At 50.4% G+C, this 24,313-nt stretch overlaps 1 protein-coding gene across 3 annotated transcripts in view; it reads right to left on the reverse strand.

Moving 5' to 3' along the window:
- The window catches only part of GEMIN5 (gem nuclear organelle associated protein 5), a 123,625-nt gene that overhangs the window by 68,021 nt on the left and 31,291 nt on the right, over positions 1–24,313 (reverse strand). For all 3 annotated transcript variants that reach the window (XM_030213343.1, XM_030213344.1, XM_030213345.1), the window contains exons 13-15: positions 22,764–22,837; positions 22,100–22,281; positions 14,818–14,957 (exon numbers count right to left, since the gene is read on the reverse strand). In XM_030213343.1, coding sequence (XP_030069203.1) covers positions 14,818–14,957; positions 22,100–22,281; positions 22,764–22,837 — 396 coding nt within the window. The remainder of the gene's footprint in view (positions 1–14,817; positions 14,958–22,099; positions 22,282–22,763; positions 22,838–24,313) is intronic.

Genomic DNA, 24,313 nt, shown 5'->3' on the forward strand with positions numbered 1-24,313 from the left:
CGGGTGGTCCCTGAGAACCACTGTTTTAAAGAACACCAACTAACGTAAAATTTTTGTGCCATGATTTGATGCACATGCTTGTGTGTGTTCACACCAACATCTAGACACAAGCACTTACACAAGTGCAATGCATTCGATACATTGCCTTTCTGTGGTACAGCCAAGCAGTTTATGTATATTATATGCAAGTGCTTTACTCCTAGTGGGATCACAATCTCAGGGCCTCTTTTACTAAACCGCATTAGCGATTCCTGGTGTGGCAAATGCACCACAGCCCTTTCATTTTGAATGCACTGTGCCATATTTGCTGCACAGTTTAGTAAAAGAGGTCCCAAGTTTTTTTGTACCTGGGGCAAATGGAGGGTTAAGTGACTTATCTTGGATCACAAGTCACTGTACCCTGTGGGAATCGAAGCCAGTTCTCCTGGTTCTCAGCCCCCACTGCACTAACCATTAGGCTACTCCTCTACTCCAGTATAAGCGATTATGCCTTAAATGTAAACATATTTTCAATTGCTTTTGCTAGTATTCTTTAAAACAGCGCTTTTCAACTGGCGTGGCGAAGGAGTTTTCTGTCATTCCTGTCCTGTCCCCAGCAAGCAACCTACTTCAGTACTAAAATCTCTGCTTTGACAGCCACCTTTTCAACAGCACCCATTCAAGGGCAAATGGCTTGCAGGACTCAGAACATCTTACCTGCTAGTTCATTTACCTCCTTCAATATTCACTCTTTGGCTCGACTGACCGATACTATAAAAGTATGAAACTCACAACAGCTCCCATGGCCCAATTCCCTCCACTTAATGTTTCTCCCTAGATTTAACTTCATTCATCTTATCCATGATTACCACTTCGCTATCCTCTGGTTCTGTCCCTGACCCCTGGAAAGGCCCAACCAGACCCCAACTGGTTAACAGCAATTACCATCCCATTGCCAACTTACCATTCTTAGGAAAAATTATACAGTCATTGGTTCACCTACAACTTCATGACTTTCTCTCAAAAACAAATATTACACCCACAGAACTCACCACAGTACCGAAACTGCCCTATTAGGCATTACTATCTACAGTGGTGGAAATAAGTATTTGATCCCTTGCTGATTTTGTAAGTTTGCCCACTGACAAAGACATGAGCAGCCCATAATTGAAGGGTAGGTTATTGGTAACAGTGAGAGATAGCACATCACAAATTAAATCCGGAAAATCACATTGTGGAAAGTATATGAATTTATTTGCATTCTGCAGAGGGAAATAAGTATTTGATCCCCCACCAACCAGTAAGAGATCTGGCCCCTACAGACCAGGTAGATGCTCCAAATCAACTCGTTACCTGCATGACAGACAGCTGTCGGCAATGGTCACCTGTATGAAAGACACCTGTCCACAGACTCAGTGAATCAGTCAGACTCTAACCTCTACAAAATGGCCAAGAGCAAGGAGCTGTCTAAGGATGTCAGGGACAAGATCATACACCTGCACAAGGCTGGAATGGGCTACAAAACCATCAGTAAGACGCTGGGCGAGAAGGAGACAACTGTTGGTGCCATAGTAAGAAAATGGAAGAAGTACAAAATGACTGTCAATCGACAAAGATCTGGGGCTCCACGCAAAATTTCACCTCGTGGGGTATCCTTGATCATGAGGAAGGTTAGAAATCAGCCTACAACTACAAGGGGGGAACTTGTCAATGATCTCAAGGCAGCTGGGACCACTGTCACCACGAAAACCATTGGTAACACATTACGACATAACGGATTGCAATCCTGCAGTGCCCGCAAGGTCCCCCTGCTCCGGAAGGCACATGTGACGGCCCGTCTGAAGTTTGCCAGTGAACACCTGGATGATGCCGAGAGTGATTGGGAGAAGGTGCTGTGGTCAGATGAGACAAAAATTGAGCTCTTTGGCATGAACTCAACTCGCCGTGTTTGGAGGAAGAGAAATGCTGCCTATGACCCAAAGAACACCGTCCCCACTGTCAAGCATGGAGGTGGAAATGTTATGTTTTGGGGGTGTTTCTCTGCTAAGGGCACAGGACTACTTCACCGCATCAATGGGAGAATGGATGGGGCCATGTACCGTACAATTCTGAGTGACAACCTCCTTCCCTCCGCCAGGGCCTTAAAAATGGGTCGTGGCTGGGTCTTCCAGCACGACAATGACCCAAAACATACAGCCAAGGCAACAAAGGAGTGGCTCAGGAAGAAGCACATTAGGGTCATGGAGTGGCCTAGCCAGTCACCAGACCTTAATCCCATTGAAAACTTATGGAGGGAGCTGAATCTGCGAGTTGCCAAGCGACAGCCCAGAACTCTTAATGATTTAGAGATGATCTGCAAAGAGGAGTGGACCAAAATTCCTCCTGACATGTGTGCAAACCTCATCATCAACTACAGAAGACGTCTGACCGCTGTGCTTGCCAACAAGGGTTTTGCCACCAAGTATTAGGTCTTGTTTGCCAGAGGGATTAAATACTTATTTCCCTCTGCAGAATGCAAATAAATTCATATACTTTCCACAATGTGATTATCCGGATTTAATTTGTGATGTGCTATCTCTCACTGTTACCAATAACCTACCCTTCAATTATGGGCTGCTCATGTCTTTGTCAGTGGGCAAACTTACAAAACCAGCAAGAGATCAAATACTTATTTCCACCACTGTATATATGCTTACATTTGGATAGGAACAAATCAGTAATTTTTCTATCTCTAGACGTTTCCACCGCTTTTGACTTAGTGGACTACATGATTCTTCTAGAGAGATTTTTCCAGATTGGTATAAGAGATACAGTTCTGGAATGGTTCCAGTCATACTTTTCCAACCGATCCTATGCAGTTCAACAGAGTTTCCACTAACAGTAGGAGTACCTCAGGGATCAATTTTTTCCCTAACACTTTTCAATATTTTCCTAGCACCCCTATTAACTCTTGACCAATCATTAGGATTTATGGCATTTGTCTATGCAGATGACATCCAGATTCACCACGCTTTAGACCCAAATGACATTTCACATGATACATACCATAAATGAAAATCTGATTCAGTTAACCAATTGGTTAAGAGACAATAAACTTGTCCTTAATCCAAAAAATCCTGTCGTGTCCTCTTCTCTAACTCTGGAACCACCACTCTAACATCACCCATTTTAATTTATTTATAGCATTTATATCCCACAATTTCCCACCCACGGGCAGACTCAATCTGACTTACAACAGTCTGTAAAAACATACATCAAGTCAGCAATCAATTTCTTAGAAGTGTAAGAGAGAAAGGGTAAAAGCAAAGAAGGGAAAAAGAGAAAGAGTTGTGGTGACCAATATGACGCCGTGACAGAGACAGGTCAGAAGTTAGAGATGCTAGGCGGGATTTAAGCTTAAGCATTTCCAAATAAAAAGGTCCTGAGGCGTTTTTTTGAAGGTCGGGTGATCAGGACTAAGTTTCACCAATTTAGGTAGACCATTCCACAAATGAGCGCTAATATAGGAGAAGGTGAATGCGCTGTCCCCGTTAAATCCTCAACCCTCAGTCAAGGGGGTTGAGGATTTATCCAGCAGATTGCCAAGACCTGTCGTTTCTTTCTTTACAACATCCGTAAAATCCGCCCCTTTCTTTCCGAGCACTCTACCAAAACCCTCATCCACACCCTTGTCACCTCTCGTTTAGACTACTGCAATCTGCTTCTTGCTGGCCTCCCACTTAGTCACCTCTCCCCTCTCCAGTCGGTTCAAAACTCTGCTGCCCGTCTCATCTTCCGCCAGGGTCGCTTTACTCATACTACCCCTCTCCTCAAGACCCTTCACTGGCTCCCTATCCGTTTTCGCATCCTGTTCAAACTTCTTCTACTAACCTATAAATGTACTCACTCTGCTGCTCCCCAGTATCTCTCCACACTCGTCCTTCCCTACATCCCTTCCCGTGCACTCCGCTCCATGGATAAAGGTGAAATTAGGCCTTACCTGCTAATTTTCTTTCCTCTAGACCCTCCAGACCGGTCAAGACGCTTGGGTTATGCATGCCTACCAGCAGAGGGAGACTGAGAACACTAACTTCAAACTGAGTACATATAACCTGTGCTAGCCCTCTATCTCCAGTATACACTTAGCAAAGCAGAGAAACAAATCCCTGGAACAGTAACTCTGAAACTAATAGAACCCCTGTACCTGGAAAACATAGTTAAACACCAACAGTGTGCTTAAACAGATGAAACGCCCAGGCGTCCCACTCTGTAGAATATTAGAGTCAAAGAAAGTTCTCCGACCATACTGAACATAAAATGAACAGTCATAGCAGAACACGGCTCAAAATACTTCTGATAATCGACACGGCTGAAAAATACTTCTGATAAGAGACAGGGCGGGCTCTTGACCGGTCTGGAGGGTCTAGAGGAAAGAAAATTAGCAGGTAAGGCCTAATTTCACCTTCCTCAGCAACCCTCCAGACCGGTCAAGACGCTTGGGAAGTACCAAAGCAGTAGACACATTAAGGGTGGGACCCACGAAAAGCAGAAGACAACACAGCCGCTCCAAACCGAGCATCCTCTTTTGCCTGCACATCAATTCTATAATGCTTTACAAAAGAATGAATGGACGACCATGCCGCCACCTTACAAATGTCCTGCGGAGGAATAAAACTACTTTCCGCCCAAGAGGCGGCTACCCCCCGAGTAGAGTGTGCCTTTAGTACCGAGGGAACTGCCCGATGCTTCAACAAATACGCCGAGGCAATAGTCTCCTTCAACCATCTAGCCAGAGTAGCCTTGGAAGCCGCTTCACCCTTTCTGGGACCTCCAAACAAAATGAATAAACGATCCGACGCTCAAAAGTCCTGCGTTCTGCTCAAATATGACCGCAAAATGCGTCGAACATCCAACTTAGCCAAACGACGTTGAGAGAGATCACCAGACCTATCCCCCAACACTGGTAACGAAATCACCTGATTTACATGAAAGGAGGATACCACCTTAGGAACAAACGAAGGAACTGTCCGCAAAATCACTTTCTCCTTAGCCAAGGAGAGAAAAGGCTCTCTACAAGACAAAGCCTGTAGCTCCGAAATTCTACGCGCCGAAGCAATGGCCACCAGAAACACTGTCTTTAAAGTAAGATCTTTACACGAGATGGAAGCCAACGGTTCAAACGGAGGGCCTACCAGAGCCTCCAAGACCAAATTCAAATCCCAAGGCGGAACCGTCGGACGACGAGGCGGACGAAGCAACTTGACAGCTTTCAAGAACTGCCCCATGTCCGGCGAAGCCACCAAGGAAATCCCCTGAATCTTTCCACGGAAACAAGACAACGCTGAAACCTGTACTTTCAGGGAAGAGAGCGAGAGCCCCCTGTCAAGACCGTCCTGCAGGAACTCCAAAACTTCCGCGATCGAAACACGTAGAGGAACATAATCCCGCTCTTGACACCAGTTCTCAAAAATGCGCCACACCCGCACATAAGCCAAAGAAGTAGACCTCTTACGAGAACGCAACATGGTATCAATTACCCTGGCTGAAAAACCTTTCTTCCTTAATCTGAGCCTCTCAAGAGCCAGGCCGTAAGCGAGAATGGAGAAGGGTCGGCCATCTCGATCGGCCCCTGAACCAATCTCACCCCGGGCCCCAACGGAATCGGAGCCTGCACTAATAACCGAACCAGGTCTCCGTACCATGGACGTCGAGGCCAATTGGGCGCAATCAGAACCATTAGACCTGCATGGCGCCCGATCCGCTGCACCACGCGGCCCACCAGAGGCCACGGCGGAAATACATAGAGCAACTGTTGAGTCGGCCACGGGAGCACTAACGCGTCGATGCCCTCGGCCCGAGGATCTCTTCGACGACTGAAGAAGCGAGAGACCTGAGCGTTGTCGGCCGATGCCATGAGATCCAGCACCGGCCGACCCCACTCCCACACCAGTCGATTGAACACTGAGGGATGGAGGGACCACTCTCCGGGGTCTAACGTGTGCCTGCTTAGAAAATCCGCACTCACGTTGTTCACCCCTGCCACGTGACCCGCTGAGAGACCCTGAAGATGAGCTTCTGCCCACAACATTAACTCCGCCGCCTCCACAGCTTGGCTCTTCGTTCCCCCCTGCCGATTTACATATGTGACGGCCGTGGCATTGTCGGACAGAACCCTGACTGCCTTGCCTTCTAGCAGGCTCTGAAAGGACCGAAGAGCCAACCGAATTGCTCGAGTCTCCAGGCGATTGATGGACCAAGATGCTTCCTCCAACGTCCAACGTTCTTGGGCTACCTGACCCAGGCAATGCGCTCCCCAGCCCGAGAGACTCGCATCCGTGGTCAGCACCGTCCAATTGGGAGTGTCCAGCGGCATGCCCTTCGCTAGATTCGGAGAGTGGAGCCACCAGCGAAGGCTGCGACGAGCAACCCCCGACAGAGGGAAACTCTCCTCCAGGTCCTGAGACTGAGACCAATGAGACAACAAAGCTCTCTGTAATTCTCTCATATGGGCCCTGGCCCAAGGAACCACCTCTATTGTTGCTGCCATCAGACCCAACACCTGAAGATATGCCCGAGCCGAAGGCAGACAGATCAAAACTCCGCTTTAGAAAGGTCTCCAATTTCCTATCCTGAGGATCCCGCAACGCGGCCCCCCCATCCACTGGAATAGCAGTAGCCTTAGTCACTGCCGTCACCACGGCATCTACCGTCGGGGGCCTGAGAGAATCTCTGTCCTCCTGAGGAAGAGGATAGAGCTTGGTCATAGCCCGAGCCACCTTACATTGAGCCTCCGGCGAATGCCACTCCTGCGTGATCTTATCTCTCAAGTCCGCATTCATAGGGAAAGAGCGAGAGACCCGCCTGGTCCCCTTAACCAAAGGATCCACCTGCTTCCCATCCCCAATGGGAGCTGCCGCAGGATCAAACCTTAAAGTGGCAGACACCTGCTCAATGAGTTCAGACAATTCATCCCTGTGAAAAATCCGAACCACCGAGGGGTCTTCCCCTGGCAAAGTCAGGTCTCCATCCTGACCTGCAGCCGACCCCTCCTCCTCTTCCAGGGGGCTAAAATCGCCCTCAGAATCCGGAGGAGAAAAAACCTCTACATCTTCAGACCACTCCACTCGTGGTCTTTTAGCGGTAGCCCCCCCCCAACCTTGGACTAAGGGACTCCGCACCCGATGGGCCCGCCTTCCAAGCCTGAAACAAACTCCAAACTCCGGAGGGAACCCCATGCTGCCCGAGGCCTCCCCCCCCAGCGGGGCTCGAAATCAGGAGAGACTGCGGCCCCACGACCGTCTCAGCGCCCAAAAGACCCGAATCCAAGATGGCGGCGGTTCCCGCCAAAATCGGAACCGCTGCTGAAGCGCCAAGCTGAGCCACACAAACCTCCTGCGATCCAGCAGAAGGAACCTCCGCCGCTAACGCGAGGGATAGGGCCTTGGGCTCTCCACAAAACCGGCAGGGACCGCCAGCCGCGTCTACACCCCGACGCGCACACAGCCGGCAACGAAGCAACTTCCCCGACATACTCGCGCCTCAGAAACAGCTGATTACAACAACCGGCGAAAACAAAATAAAAGAAAAAACACTCACCGGCGCTTAATTACTGGCTCAGCTCTCCCAGACCGGCTGAACAACTCCGGAAACACCGGAGTGCAGCTCCTGCAGCTCTCCACATGAGGTGTGCGCCTTTTTTTTTTTAAACTTTATTTGAGCCCTGCTGCTATAATCTGTATGGCACTCAAGGCTGCAGGATTAACACTGCAGCCGAGGCACAACGCTGCCCAAAACGGGAGAGCCAGTCGGGGGGAGGGACCCGGCCACCCGGGTGTGACACCCCAGAGGGGACAATGGCAGGCCCCACCGGACCTACCAACCCCTTGCACACCACAGAATTCCAGGCACAGGGATTAACACTGTCACCAACTTATCCCCAGAAAACAACTGAAAATTAAATAATCTCACAACAAGGAACCTAAATCCTACCAGACCGGACAAGCTGCACAGGCTGCATGTCTACCCTCTGCTGAGACTGAGAAAATACTGGAGATAGAGAGCTAGCACAGGTTATATGTACTCAGTTTGAAGTTAGTGTTCTCAGTCTCCCTCTGCTGGTAGGCATGCATAACCCAAGCGTCTTGACCGGTCTGGAGGGTTGCTGAGGAATTCTTCTTATCTGTTCCCTTCTCCACTACTGCCAACTCCAGACTTCGCGCCTTCTGTCTCGCTGCACCCTACGCCTGGAATAAACTTCCTGAGCCCCTACGTCTTGCCCCATCCTTAGCCACCTTTAAATCTAGACTGAAAGCCCACCTCTTTAACATTGCTTTTGACTCGTAACCACTCGCCTCCACCTACCCTCCTCTCTTCCTTCCCGTTCACATTAATTTATTTGCTTACTTTATTTATTTTTTGTCTATTAGATTGTAAGCTCTTTGAGCAGGGACTGTCTTTCTTCTATGTTTGTGCAGCGCTGCGTACGCCTTGTAGCGCTATAGAAATGCTAAATAGTAGTAGTAGTAAGATACTGGGAGTTATTCTGGACAACACATTGTCCTTCCAGCCGCAAATCTCTACGGTGGTAAAGAAATGCTTTTTTAAGCTATGCCAGATCTGATCAATTTGCTCAAACCCCCATCCCCGCCTTAAATGTATTAATCCACTCGTTCATCATTACTACTACTACTACATTAGTCATCTAGACTATTGTAACACACCTCTACACTGGACTTAAGGGACATCCGATGACTATAACTAATATAAAATACAGCCATTAAATTGATCACAGGGGCAAGACAATTTGACCACGTTATACCACTTTTGAAATCAGCTCATTAGTTGCCAATAACACAATAATTAAGGTAAAATTATGTATCATACCTGATAATTTTCTTTCCATTAATCATAGCTGATCAATCCATAGACTGGTGGGTTGTGTCCATCTACCAGCAGGTGGAGATAGAGAGCAAACTTTGCCTCCCTATATGTGGTCATGTGCTGCCGGAAACTCCTCAGTATGTCGATATCAAAGCTCCATCCGCAGGACTCAGCACTTAGAGAATTACACCCACAAAGGGACACTCTGCCCAGCTCACCACCGCCGAAACGGGGGAGGGGAATTAACCCAGCTCATCCCCACACAAGTGGGGGAGGGGAATCCGTCCAGCTCATCCCCGCGGAGCGGGGGAGGGACACCACCCCGCAGATGCGGGGGGATCTGGCTTATCCTGCAACCGCAACCGCGGGAGGAGCTGACTGACCCTAACACCGCCGAAGCGGGAGGGGTACAAAGCTGCCCTACAGCCGCACGAAGCGGGAGGGAGTGCCGGCAGAATTTAAGTCTCAATCCAGCCCCGTAAAACGGAGGGGAGAGGAATGCAGCAGCTCACTGTAACACAAACTCGTCTCAACTCTTGAAGAATCCAAGTGAAAAAACTTGAACACGAAGTCCTCCTGAAGTAACTGAAGACTAAACTTGAACCTAAAATTCAACCAGAATATAAACAGTACAGATATCTGGGAGGGGCTATGGATTGATCAGCTATGATTAATGGAAAGAAAATTATCAGGTATGATACATAATTTTACCTTCCATATCATCATGCTGATCAATCCATAGACTGGTGGGATGTACCGAAGCAGTACTCACCCAGGGCAGGACATTGAAATCCCTGACCGCAACACTGAAGCTCCAAACCGGGCCTCCGCCCGAGCAGCCACAGTCAAGCGGTAATGTCTGGAGAAGGTATGGGCCGATGCCCAAGTTGCCGCCCTGCAAATCTCTTCCAAGGAGACGGACCCGGCCTCTGCCATCGAGGCCGCCTGAGCTCTAGTGGAGTGGGCCTTCAACTGAATAGGCGGCACCTTCCCCGCGGCCACATAAGCCGCTGCAATGGCTTCCTTGACCCATCTTGCCACTGTAGGCTTAGCAGCCTGCAGACCCTTACGAGGACCTGCAAACAGGACAAACAGATGATCCGACTTCCGGAAATCATTGGTCACTTCCAAGTATCTGATGATGACCCGTCTCACATCCAGATATTTGAGAGCAGAATACTCTTCTGGGTAGTCCTCCCTACGAAAGGAAGGGAGACAGAGCTGCTGACTCACATGGAAGCGAGAAACAATCTTGGGTAGGAAGGAAGGCACTGTGCGAATAGTCACTCCTGCCTCAGTGAACTGCAGAAAAAGCTCTCAACAAGAGAGTGCCTGGAGCTCGGAAACTCTTCTGGCTGAAGTGATAGCCACCAAAAAGACTGCTTTCAACGTCAGGTCTTTCAGAGATGCCCTCGACAAGGGTTCAAAAGGCGGCTTTGTAAGGCTCTTAGCACCAGGTTGAGATTCCACGCAGGCACCACTGAGTGCAGAGGAGGGCGCAGGTGATTAACTCCCTTGAGGAAACGCACCACATCTGGCTGCAAAGCCAGGGAAGCACCCTTCAGGCGGCCCCTGAAGCAAGCCAGGGCCGCTACCTGGACTTTCAGGGAACTGAGCGACAGGCCTTTCTCCAGACCTTCTTGCAGGAACGCCAGCACTGAAGAAATTGGAGCAGTAAATGGAGAAAGTGAACCTGCTTCACACCACGCTGCAAAGGTACGCCAAACCCTGGCGTAAGCAGTAGAAGTAGAGCGCTTCCCCGCTCTCAGCAGAGTGGCGATGACCTTGTCTGAGAAGCCCTTCTTCCTCAGACTCTGCCGCTCAATAGCCAGGCCGTAAGACCAAAGGGGGAGGGATCCTCCATCACCACGGGACACTGATGTAGCAAGCCCTGCTCCACTGGCAGTCGCAGAGGTTCGTCCACTGAGAGCCTGATCAAGTCCGCATACCAGGGACGTCTGGGCCAATCCGGACCCACCAGGATTATCTGGCCCGGATGCTTTGCCACCCGGTCTAGCACCCTGCCCAACATGGGTCAGGGCGGGAACACATAGAGAAGCTCTTGTGTCGGCCACTGTTGGAGAAAAGCATCTACTCCCAGGCACAGCACTTGGCAATTGGCCGATGACGCCATCAGATTTAGGCTCGGCTGGCCCCAGCGCTTCGTGATGTCCAAGAACGCCTGAACAGATAGCTGCCACTCTCCGGGCTCCAAGGTATGTCGACTGAGAAAGTCCGCCTTAACATTCATGACTCCGGCAATGTGGGCCGCTGACAGCTGTTCCAGGTTCGCTTCCGCCCACTGGCATAGATTCATGGCCTCCTTGGCTAGAGAGGCGCTCTTGGTACCTCCCTGGCAGTTGACATAGGCCACAGCCGTGGCATTGTCCGACAGGACCCGTACAGGCTTCAACGCCAGTACCGGGATGAACTCCAAAAGCGCCAACCGAATGGCTCTGAGTTCCAGGAGGTTGATAGACCACTTTACCTCTGCAGGAGACCAGAGCCCCTGCGCTGTCCTTCCCAAGCAGTGGGTTCCCCAGCCCGACAAAGAGGCGTCCGTCGTGACGACAATCCACTCCGGGGTCACCAGAGGCATTCCTGCAGACAACTTGTCTGTCTGCGTCCATCAGCTCAGCGCCTTGCGCACTGCTGGGTCCAAGGGAAGGCGCACAGCATAATCCTCCGACATTGGAGTCCAGCGCTGCAGCAGAGAGTGTAGTAGTGGTCTCATATGAGCCCTGGCCCAGGGCACTACTTCCATCGTGGCCGTCATAGAGCCCAACAGCTGCACATAGTCCCAAGCCCGAAGAGGAGAGGCTACTAGGAACTGGTCCATCTGAGCCTGAAGCTTGACAATCCGATTGTCTGGCAGGAACACTCTGCCCACTTGGGTGTCGAATCGAACTCCCAGATACTCCAGGGACTGAGTTGGGCGCAGCTGGCTTTCCTCCCAGTTGATGATCCACCCCAGGGAGCTCAAAAGAGCAACCACCCGGTTCAAAGCTTTGCCGCACTCTGCATAAGAGGGGGCTCGGATCAACCAGTCGTCCAGATAAGGATGGACTTTTACTCCTTCCTTCCTCAGGAAGGCCGCGATGACCACCATTACTTTGGAGAAGGTCCGCGGAGCAGTAGCCAACCCGAACGGGAGGGCTCTGAACTGGAAGTGTCGGCCCAGTACAGCAAAACGCAGAAAGCGTTGATGAGGAGGCCAGATGGGAATATGCAAGTACGCTTCCTTGATGTCCAAGGATGCCAGGAACTCTCCTGCCTGCACTGCCGCTATAACAGAGCGGAGGGTCTCCATGCGAAAGAGCCTGATTGACCCCTTGAGGTCGAGGATAGGCCGTACAGAACCTCCTTTCTTTGGTACCACAAAGTAAATGGAGTAACGTCCCTTGCCAAGCTGATTTTCTGGCACCGGAACGACCGCACCCAGGCGGATCAGATTGTCCAAGGTCTGCTGCACTGCCACAGCTTTGACCGGAGACTTGCAGGGAGAGAGTACAAACACGTCTCTTAAGGGTCGGCAGAACTCTAGCTTGTAGCCGTCTCTGATGACTTCCAGCACTCAAGCGTGTGAAGTTATTGTGATCCACTCGCCCAGAAACGAGGACAGCCGTCCTCAAATCTGCACTGGGGCGTGGACCAAGGCCCCGTCATTGGGTATGAGACCCTAGGGGAGGACCGGAGGGAGCACCTCCGGGACAGCGGTCTCTGCGAAAGGAATGCTGCTTGGGGGAGAATTTCCTCTTGAAGGAAGAGGGGGCAGAGGAGCCCGACCTGCCCAGGCGGTACCGACGGGCTTCCTGAAACCGTCCTCTGGAGGTACCGGGGCGAGCACTAGCCCGAGCCCTGACCTCTGGTAACCTCTTGCCCTTAGACGTGCCGAGATCGGTCACGATTTTGTCCAGCTCGACCCCACAGAGCAGCTTGCCTTTAAAAGGCAATCTAGCCAGGCGGGATTTAGAGGCGTGGTCAGCAGACCTATGCTTCAGCCAAAGCCACCGCCGCGCAGAGATTGTCTGAGCCATGCCTTTAGCTGAGGCCCTCAAGACATCATACAGCAAGTCTGCCAAATAGGCTAAGCCCGATTCCAGGGCCGGCCAATCAGCCCTCAAGGAATGATCCGAGGGGGAAGCCCGCTGCACCATAGTCAGGCACGCCCTGGCCACATAGGAGCCGCAAACTGAGGCCTGCAAACTTAAAGCAGCCGCCTCAAAGGACGACCTTAAGGCCGCCTCCAATCTTCTGTCTTGGGTGTCCTATAGGGCCGTGCCACCTTCCACCGGCAACGCCGTTTTCTTGGTCACCGCAGTGATTAAAGAAACCACGGTAGGCCACAGATAGGCCTCACGTTCACTTTCAGGCAAAGGATAGAGGCGGGACATAGCCCTAACCACTTTAAGGCTCGCTTCCGGGACATCCCACTGAGCCGAAATTAAGGTGTGCATGGCATCATGCACGTGGAAGGTTCTATGCGGGCGCTTCGTCCCCAGCATAATGGCAGAGCCAACAGGGGCTGAGGAAGAGACGTCCTCCGGAGAGGAAATCTTCAAAATGCCCATGGCCTGCATTAACAGGTTGGGCAAATCCTCTGAGCTAAAGAGCCGCGCTGCAGAGGGGTCATCCGCTCCATCCGAGCGGGGATCCGTCTCCTCCAAGCAATCCGCAAAGGACCGTTGGGAGAACTCAGATACGCTGCCCTCATCTACATCGGAGGAGACAAAGTCCTCCAAGGCCTGGGAATCAACCCGAGGGCGTTTACCTCCGGGGGCCTCAACCTCTTTACCAGACGAGGGAGCAGGGGCAGCGTTTTGCATAAGGAAGGCCTGATGCAGCAGCAAAACAAACTCGGGGGAGAAACCCCGCATACTGTGCACTTCCTCAGCCTGGGCTACAGCCCTAGCGCACCCTCAACCGGCGCTCGCAAGAGCGGGGGAGAGACATGCTGCGCATCCAAGATGGCGTCCGGCGCGACACTCCGCGAAGGAGCCGCGCGGGAAGAACGGCGCTTAACTTTAGCCGCTTTTGTGCCGTCGCCCAAATTAAGGGCGTTCATGGCATCAATGTCTCCCACCTCAAGGGCGGCCCAAGAAGAAGCCGTCCGAGCCGCGTGGCCGGCCAATATGGCGGAGGCGAGTCGCGGGGGATGGGCGTTTATGGCGGGAAAAACCGCCACACCGGAGGAAGGACCGGGACACTCATCGGTCACGAAACTGTCACCCAACAAGGGCGAATCAGACTTTAAGACCCCCGCATCCCCTCTGGAAGCGCACACGCGATCCGGGGAGCGACTCTTTGCGCCCTCGCCCTCCGACACCATAGGCCACGTGGAGACCAATCGGGGAACCCCCTGCCCGCTATAAAAGGTAAAAATTACCTGCTGTCCGCTCCGAGCTGTAACGACCTGGTGTCCCAGTGAGTAGCTGCAATAAACGTTTAAATAAACGTCGAAATAAACGCCTTTAAGGACGTTCAAAATTTTTTATTTTTTTTTTTAAACGGAGCCAGCGGGAGGGGGGAGAAAAGGAGGGACCTGGCGCCACCAGGTTTGCACTTGCTCAAGAAGAGCCCTCAACCCCAGGCACTCAACAAAACCTAAAAATTAGGCTTGGAGGCCTAGCCAGAGCTGCTGCTGTGTGTGACCACCACCTGCTGAGATAGAGAACATACTGAGGAGTTTCCGGCAGCACATGACCACATATAGGGAGGCAAAAGTTTGCTCTCTATCTCCACCTGCTGGTAGATGGACACAACCCACCAGTCTATGGATTGATCAGCATGATGATATGGAAAAATGTAATTATTGAAAGATTAGTCACACAATAACCATGTAGACTCCCATAGGAATATTATGGGCATCTACAAGATTAGCATGCACTAACGCTAACGCACCTCTAGTGTGGCCTTTAGGTATCTATTTTTCTTTATAAAATAGGCGTCATAACCAGCATTACTCCATCTCCAGTTTACCTGTGCAGTGCCATCATAACACGCAGATACCAATCGCCCATCATGATGGGGGCTCCACGCCAGGCTGGTGATTTTAGCAGTGTGCCCAGCAAGGCTTCGGAATGGCTCTGTTATCATCACAGGAGTATCTGCAGAACTCTCTGAAAACAAGAAACTATGTTACTTATTGCTGATATAAGGATGAGAAAGGTGGGGCAGCCCTCACATCTTCTGCACAGTCTCAACAGCAGAATGGGCTCCTTACCCGCAACATGTTTAGAGCATTTTAGCCTCGCTAAAAACTGCCCTCCCTCAATGTGGAGAAAAGAACATGCACTGCTCCAAAAGAAGAGGTATTTTTGGCAGTGTGCTGTGGGTTAAGGGAGGAAAACAATGCACATAGATTGTACTTTTCAAATCTGTGTGTGTTACTTTCCACGAAAACTGAACCCCAAGATAAAGCAGGTGCAAATGTCTGTACCCATGACAAGTTTCAAAGTTAAAACGAGCACATCTTGTTCTCCTTCTCAGTTTTCTTTCCCACCACAGCTGGAGGGCAGATGAGAGGTGCAGTACTCATTCGCTTTTTTATAAGCAAAGTTTACATTTCAAAAAGAGTTCCAACAGTGATATCTTTTATTGAACCAACGTAAACATTACCCAGAAATAAATGTCAGTGTATGAGCTTTTTGCACTGCACAAGTCTCCATTTCATCAGAAGCAGAGCGGGAGTGGGTACTATTCTGGTCTCAAAAACTGTTCAAAGACCTACCTATCTCAGTCCAATAAAAATGTATTATAATCTGCAAAGAATCTCAGAACAGGATGCAAAAAAAAAAAAAAAAAAAAAAAAAAATCAATGTTCTCTTAACTGGAATTAAAAAACAAACAAAAAAAACCCCATACACCAAGAAACAATCTGAAAGGCCACGCCATTTTTTCTCAGCTCAAAAATCTGCTTGATAAAAGGAATCTAGAGTTTGCAAAAGAAGAGAGTTAGGGCTGGGTTCAGTAAATGGTGCCCAAAAATATACAGGTGCTGAACGGTATTCTATAGAGGGCGTTTTGGATGGGTGCCCTTCATAGAATAACGTGTAGTGCTGGGATCCGTGCTCAATTTTGGATACAAAGATTTAGACCAATAGAAACCAGGTAGAAATCCCCGCATCCAAGTTGAGCGCAGATTCTATAACACTGCGTGCATCTTAAGGGAACGTCCCTGACCCTCTCATTGTTAGGCCCACTTTGCAGGTGTGCACGGAAACACTATATAAATGGGCAGATGTGTTTCCTGCGGACATGCTGTCTCTGCCCCGTTTTGGCGCCTTGCGTCCGTTAGAATGCTTTTCCCAAAATCTTGGTGTGGAAGTAGTACCTAGTGTTCGGTGCCATATGGTAAAATTATGTATAATCATACCTGATAATTTTCTTTCCATTAATCATAGCTGATCAATCCATAGACTGGTGGGTTGTGTCCATCTACCAGCAGGTGGAGATAGAGAGCAAACTTTTGCCTCCCTATATGTGGTCATGTGCTGCCGGAAACTCCTCAGTATGTCGATATCAAAGCTCCATCCGCAGGACTCAGCACTTAGAGAATTACACCCACGAAGGGACACTCTGCCCAGCTCACCACCGCCGAAACGGGGGAGGGGAATTAACCCAGCTCATCCCCACACAAGTGGGGGAGGGGAATCCGTCCAGCTCATCCCCGCGGAGCGGGGGAGGGACACCACACCCGCCGATGCGGGGGGATCTGGCTTATCCTGCAACCGCAACCGCGGGAGGAGCTGACTGACCCTAACACCGCCGAAGCGGGAGGGGTACAAAGCTGCCCTACAGCCGCACGAAGCGGGAGGGAGTGCCGGCAGAATTTTAAGTCTCAATCCAGCCCCGTAAAACGGAGGGGAGAGGAATGCAGCAGCTCACTGTAACACAAACTCGTCTTAACTCTTGAAGAATCCAAGTGAAAAAACTTGAACACGAAGTCTTTCTGAAGTAACTGAAGACTAAACTTGAACCTGAAATGCAACCAGAATAAAAACAGTACAGATATCTGGGAGGGGCTATGGATTGATCAGCTATGATTAATGGAAAGAAAATTATCAGGTATGATTATACATAATTTTACCTTCCATATCATCAAGCTGATCAATCCATAGACTGGTGGGATGTACCGAAGCAGTACTCACCCAGGGCGGGACATTGAAATCCCTGACCTCAACACTGAAGCTCCAAACCGGGCCTCCGCCCGTGCAGCCACAGTCAAACGGTAATGCTTGGAGAATGTATGAGCCGAAGCCCAAGTTGCCGCCTTGCATATCTCTTCCAAGGAGATGGACCCGGCCTCTGCCATCGAGGCCGCCTGAGCTCTAGTGGAGTGAGCCTTCAGCTGGATAGGCGGCACCTTCCCTGCGGCCACATAAGCCGCTGCAATGGCTTCCTTGACCCATCTTGCCACTGTAGGCTTAGCAGCCTGCAGACCCTTACGAGGACCTGCAAACAGGACAAACAGATGATCCAATTTCCGGAAATCATTGGTCACTTCCAAGTATCTGATGATGACTCGTCTCACATCCAGATATTTAAGAGCAGAGTACTCCTCTGGGTAGGCCTCCCTACGAAGGGAAGGGAGACAGAGCTGCTGATTCACATGGAAGCGAGAAACAATCTTGGGCAGGAAGGAAGGCACTGTGCGAATAGTCACTCCTGCCTCAGTGAACTGCAGAAAAGGCTCTCGACATGAGAGCGCCTGGAGCTCGGAAACTCTTCTGGCTGAAGTGATAGCCACCAAAAAGACTGCTTTCAACGTCAGGTCTTTCAGAGATGCCCTCGACAAGGGTTCAAAAGGCGGCTTCTGCAATGCTCTTAGTACCAGGTTGAGATTCCACGCAGGCACCAGAGTGCAGAGGAGGGCGCAGGTGATTAACTCCCTTGAGAAAGCGCACCACATCTGGCTGCGAAGCCAGGGAAGCACCCTTCAGGCGGCCCCTGAAGCAAGCCAGAGCCGCTACCTGGACTTTAAGAGAACTGAGCGACAGGCCTTTCTCCAGACCTTCTTGCAGGAACGCCAACACTGAAGCAATTGGAGCAGTGAAGGGAGAAAGTGAGCCTGCTTCACACTACGCTGCAAAGATACGCCAAACCCTGGCGTAAGCAGTAGAAGTAGAGCGCTTCCTCGCTCTCAGCATAGTGGCGATGACCTTGTCTGAGAAGCCCTTCTTCCTCAGACGCTGCCGCTCAATAGCCAGGCCGTAAGACCAAAGGGGGAGGGATCCTCCATCACCACGGGACCCTGATGTAACAGGCCCTGCTCCACTGGCAGCCGCAGAGGATCGTCGACTAAGAGCCTGATCAAGTCCGCATACCAGGGACGCCTGGGCCAATCCGGACCCACCAGGATTACCCTGCCGGGATGCTTTGCCACCCGGTCTAGCACCCTGCCCAACATGGGCCAGGGCGGGAACACATAGAGAAGCTCTTGTGTCGGCCACTGTTGGAGAAGAGCATCTACTCCCAGGGATCGAGGGTCCCGTCCTCTGCTGAAAAAGCGCGGCACTTGGCAATTGGCCGATGACGCCATCAGATCTAGGCTCGGCTGGCCCCAGCGCTTCGTGATGTCCAAGAACGCCTGAGCAGACAGCTGCCACTCTCCGGGCTCCAAGGTATGGTGACTGAGAAAGTCCGCCTTGACATTCATGACTCCGGCAATGTGGGCCGCTGAAAGCTGCTCCAGGTTCGCTTCCGCCCACTGGCAAAGATTCATAGCCTCCTTGGCTACAGGGGCGCTCTTGGTACCTCCCTGGCGGTTGACATAGGCCACAGCCGTGGCATTGTCCGACAGTACCCGTACAGGCTTCAACACCAGTACCGGGATGAACTCCAAAAGCGCCAACCGAATGGCTCTGAGTTCCAGGAGGTTGATAGACCACTTTGCCTTTGCAGGGGACCAGAGCCCCTGCGCTGTCCTTCCCAAGCAGTGGGCTCCCCAGCCCGACAACGAGGCGTCCGTCGTGACGACAATCCACTCTGGGGTCACCAGAGGCATTCCCGCAGACAACTAGTCTGTCTGCATCCACCAGCTCAGCGCCTTGCGCACTGCTGGGTCCAAGGGAAGGCGCACAGCATAATCCTCCGACATCGGAGTCCAGCGCTGCAGCAAAGAGTGTTGAAGTGGTCTCATATGAGCCCTGGCCCAGGGCACAACTTCCATCGTGGCCGTCATAGAGCCCAACAGCTGCACATAGTCCCAAGCCCGAAGGGGAGAGGCTACTAGGAACTGGTCCACCTGAGCCTGAAGTTTGACAATCCGATTGTCTGGCAGGAACACTCTGCCCACTTGGGTGTCGAATCGAACTCCCAGGTACTCCAGGGACTGAGTCGGGCGCAGCTGGCTCTTCTCCCAGTTGATGATCCATCCCAGGGAGCTCAAAAGAGCAACTACCCGGTCCACAGCTTTGCCGCACTCTGCATAAGAGGGGGCTCGGATCAACCAGTCGTCCAGATAAGGATGGACTTGTACCCCTTCCTTTCGTAGGAAGGCCGCGATGACCACCATTACTTTGGAAAAGGTCCGCGGAGCAGTAGCCAACCCGAAAGGGAGGGCTCTGAACTGGAAGTGTCGTCCCAGGACTGCAAAACGCAGAAAGCGTTGATGAGGAGGCCAGATGGGAATATGCAGGTACGCTTCCTTGATGTCCAAGGATGCCAGGAACTCTCCTGCCTTCACTGCCGCTATAACAGAGCGGAGAGTCTCCATGCGAAAGTGCCGCACTTTCAAGGCCCGATTGACCCCTTTGAGGTCGAGGATAGGCCGGACAGAACCTCCTTTCTTTGGTACCACAAAGTAAATGGAGTAACGTCCCTTGCCAAGCTGACTTTCTGGCACCGGAACGACCGCGCCCAGGCGGATCAGATTGTCCAAGGTCTGCTGCACTGCCACAGCTTTGACCTGAGACTTGCAGGGAGAGAGTACAAACCCGTCTTTTAAGGGTCGGCAGAACTCTAGTTTGTAGCCGTCTCTGATGACTTCCAGCACCCACGCGTCTGAAGTTATTGTGGTCCACTCGCCCAGAAACGAGGACAGCCGTCCTCCAATCTACACTGGGGCGTGGACCAAGACCCCGTCATTGGGTACGAGACCCTGGGGGAGGACCGGAGGGAGCACCTCCGGGACGGCGGTCTCTGCGAAAGGAATGCTGCTTGGGGGAGAAATTCCTCTTGAAGGAAGAGGGGGCAGAGGAACCCGACTTGCCCGGGCGGTACCGACGGGCTTCCTGCAACCGTCCTCTGGAGGTACCGGGACGAGTACTAGCCCGAGCCCTGACCTCTGGTAATTTCTTGCCCTTAGACGTGCCGAGGTCGGTCACGATTTTGTCCAGCTCGACCCCAAAGAGCAGCTTGCCTTTAAAAGGCAACCTAGCCAGGCGGGATTTAGAGGCGTGGTCAGCAGACCAATGTTTCAGCCAAAGCCACCGCCGCGCAGAGATTGTCTGAGCCATGCCTTTCGCTGAGGCCCTCAAGACATCATACAGCAAGTCTGCCAAATAGGCTAGGCCCGATTCCAGGGCCGGCCAATCAGCCCTCAAGGAATGATCCGAGGGGGAAGCCCGCTGCACCATAGTCAGGCACGCCCTGGCCACATAGGAGCCGCAAACTGAGGCCTGCAAACTTAAAGCAGCCGCCTCAAAGGACGACCTTAAGGCCGCCTCCAATCTTCTGTCTTGGGCGTCCTTTAGGGCCGTGCCACCTTCCACCGGCAACGCCGTTTTCTTAGTCACCGCAGTGATTAAAGAATCCACGGTAGGCCACAGATAGGCCTCACGTTCACTCACAGCCAAAGGATAGAGGCGGGACATAGCCCTAGCCACTTTAAGGCTCGCTTCTGGGACATCCCATTGAGCCGAAATTAAGGTGTGCATGGCATCATGCACGTGGAAGGTTCTAGGCGGGCGCTTCGTCCCCAGCATAATGGCGGAGCCAACAGGGGCTGAGGGAGAGACGTCCTCCGGAGAGGAAATCTTCAAAGTGCCCATGGCCTGTAACAACAGGTTGGGCAAATCCTCTGGGCTAAAAAGCCGCGCTGCAGAGGGGTCATCCGCTCCATCCGAGCGGGGATCCGTCTCCTCCAAGGAATCCGCAAAGGACCGTTGGGAGACCTCAGACACGCTGCCCTCATCTACATCGGAGGAGACAAATTCCTCCAAGGCCTGGGAATCAACCCGAGGGCGTTTACCTCTGGGAACCTCAACCTCTTTACCAGACGAGGGAGCAGGGGCAGCATTGTGCATGAGGAAGGCCTGATGCAGCAGCAAAACAAACTCGGGGGAGAAACCCCCCAGACTGTGCACTTCCGCAGCCTGGGCCACAGCCCTAGACGCACCCTCAACCGGCGCTAGCAATAGCGGGGGAGAGACATGCTGCGCATCCAAAATGGCGTCCGGCGCGAAACTCCGCGAAGGAGCCGCGCGGGAAGAACGGCTCTTAACTTTAGCCGCTTCTGTGCCGTCGCCCAAATTAAGGGCGTTCATGGCATTAATGTCTCCAACCTCAAGGGCGGCCCAAGAAGAAGCCGTCCGAGCCGCGTGGCCGGCCAAGATGGCGGAGGCGAGGAGCGGGGGATGGGCGTTTATGGCGGGAAAAACCGCCACGCCGGAGGAAGGACCGGGACATTCATCGGTCACGAAACTGTCACCCAACAAGGGCGAATCAGGCTTTAAGACCCCCGCATCCCCTCTAGAAGCGCTCAAGCGACCCGGGGAGCGACCCTTTGCGCCCTCGCCCTCCGACGCCATATGCCACGAGGAGAAGAATCGGGGAACCCCCTGCCCGCTATAAGAAGGTAAAAATTACCTGCTGTCCGCTCCGAGTTGTAACGACCTGGTGTCCCAGTGAGTAGCTGCAATAGACGCTTAAATAAACGTCGAAATAAACGCCTTTAAGGACGTTCAAAATTTTTTTTTTTTTTTAACGGAGCCAGCGGGAGGGGGGAGAAAAGGAGGGACCTGGCACCACCAGGTTTGCACTTGCTCAAAAGAGCCCTCAACCCCAGGCACTCAACAAAACCTAAAAATTAGGCTTGGAGGCCTAGCCAGAGCTGCTGCTGTGTGTGACCACCACCTGCTGAGATAGAGAACATACTGGGGAGTTTCCGGCAGCACATGACCACATATAGGGAGGCAAAAGTTTGCTCTCTATCTCCACCTGCTGGTAGATGGACACAACCCACCAGTCTATGGATTGATCAGCTTGATGATATGGAAATAAAATTCTCTCGTCCTGCACACAGGCCATGAAGACTTACCCAGCACACTCTTCAGACTATGCACATAAACAACAGCATTGTTGGAGGCTGAGGCCAACAGGTAGCTCAGTTCTGGTTGGGTCCCGTGCTCATGATGCCAGCGAACCACATTAATCAGTTTGTGGTGCTGCTGAATGGTACAAAGCAGTTTCAGATTGGGAGCCTGGAAGATTTCAATGGACCTGCGATTTGAAAACAGCAAACGCACACAGATGAATATGGCTTCGTGTATGAATGGGTAATGTTCTATTGTTGCCCTTTTATCTACATCAGTGCAATTGTACAAAAATAAGAACGTTCCTAGGTTGTTTGCAATTTAGGTGCAAGGAAATCGTGCTGTAAAAAAAAAAAAAAAAAAAAACAAACAAAAAAAAAAAAAAGAGTACTGGCAGGCTGAAAGAAGGACTGGAATCTAGGTCTGATCACAACTGATGTTTATGAGTCCAACACAAAACAGAATATACAGACAATGTAATAGACTGAGTAAAAGTTATTCATTCATGGAGAAGTTAAAGGTAAACTTGAACGTGAAGTTCTAGACATCAAAGACAAATGCTGTTATCTTTGCCATAGATATTCTAGGTATGAATCTTCAACTCACTGTTACAAGCACAAAACTAGAGGTTTGAACAGATTGATAGATTTTGCTCTTTTTGAAACATACCCATCTTCATTACCAATAGCCAAAGTTTTGCCATCTGGCTTCCAGCTCATCTCTGTATGCACTGGCAGCTTGTGCTGAAAAGCAAAAGAAAAAACCTGATCGGTAACTGTGGCTATTTACAACAAACAATCCTCCAACCAGTTAACCTTTCATGTTTTGCAAAATGAAAACAATTCAGAAACACTTTAAACATCTCTTACTCAAGATCACGCTTGTAAATTCAGCATTCTTATAGCATACAGCAATGCAATGGAGCCTGTATCAGAGCCAATCAACCCCCAATTGTGAAGTATTCTCATGGGATTTAACCCCCCCCCCCCCCAAAAAAAAAAAAAAAAACACTTTGAAGAATACTTTTGTTTGCCTACATACAATGTACTCGGTGACTCTCAAATGATACTGGCCACATTTTATAGATGCAACCATTTTTGCAGATTTAGCTGCAAATGAAAAACGTCCAACATACATCTGACTTTTTCCTACTTATGACATCTCCAGGTGCTAGGTGCATGACAACAGAAAGGACCAGCCATAGGCTTTTTCCCACTCATGCACACTGTCTATTACATAACATGGCCATCACTCATGAAATGTGCCAATCTCATCAGTAGTTTATTCTTTCTAGAACCCTCTCCTTAAACACGAAAAAAAAAAACACTTCAGAGAGAATGAAGAGTATTTGAATAAGTTTATTTACTGCATTTGCAAAAACAAAACGGTTTACACTTTATATATTATATATATATCCACACTAACACACATATTAGCAATCCATTATTCAATAGTAAAGCACAGCAATCATTCATACTAGAAAGGTAACAGTTAAAATGCTCATTCATACTACTATCAATCTATGCTACATATCAAATGTAGTATATTTAATTCATCTAAAATTCCTTATCATATATTATTTCCAAATGTATCATTAAAAAATATATGTTTTTAAAAGTTTTCGAAAGTTGGTAAAAAATTCTTCTAATCTAATGTTTTTTTGGAAGACAGTTCCAAAGTGTTGGAGCCAAATAAAAGCGGATACTCGCGTAGATTCCCATCTTGCCCTCCTTAACGATGGACTAATTAGTCTTTTGTCGATGAGTGATCGTAACGTACGTGACGGTGTGTATGGTATGGTCAAATTAGCTAGATATGATGGAGTTGATGAATGTAATGCTTTATGTGCCAGGGCAAGAATCTTGAATTTTATTTTCAATTCAATAGGGAGCCAGTGAAGCAGATATAGAAGAGGTGTAATCCTATCATATTTGGATTCTCTGCAGATAACCCGAGCTGCCGTAGTTTGGAACACAAACTAGTCAACAGATGTGACCTGGAGACAGAAAAGTGTAAAGAATATACACCAACTCACAAAAAAGTTGAATCAGTACAAGGTTGAAACTTTGAAGTCTTTATAGATGGTACTATTGTCCCCAAGTTTAAGTCATACACTAATTCAACTCTTATCTTTGCTACCATGTGCTCAGTATACACATATATTTTTCTCAGGTGGACACACATGGCAACCCCATAACTCTAGTCTCACATCTTGAGAA

This window comes from Microcaecilia unicolor, chromosome 8 (assembly GCF_901765095.1).
Source record: "Microcaecilia unicolor chromosome 8, aMicUni1.1, whole genome shotgun sequence".
Lineage (NCBI taxonomy): Eukaryota > Metazoa > Chordata > Amphibia > Gymnophiona > Siphonopidae > Microcaecilia > Microcaecilia unicolor.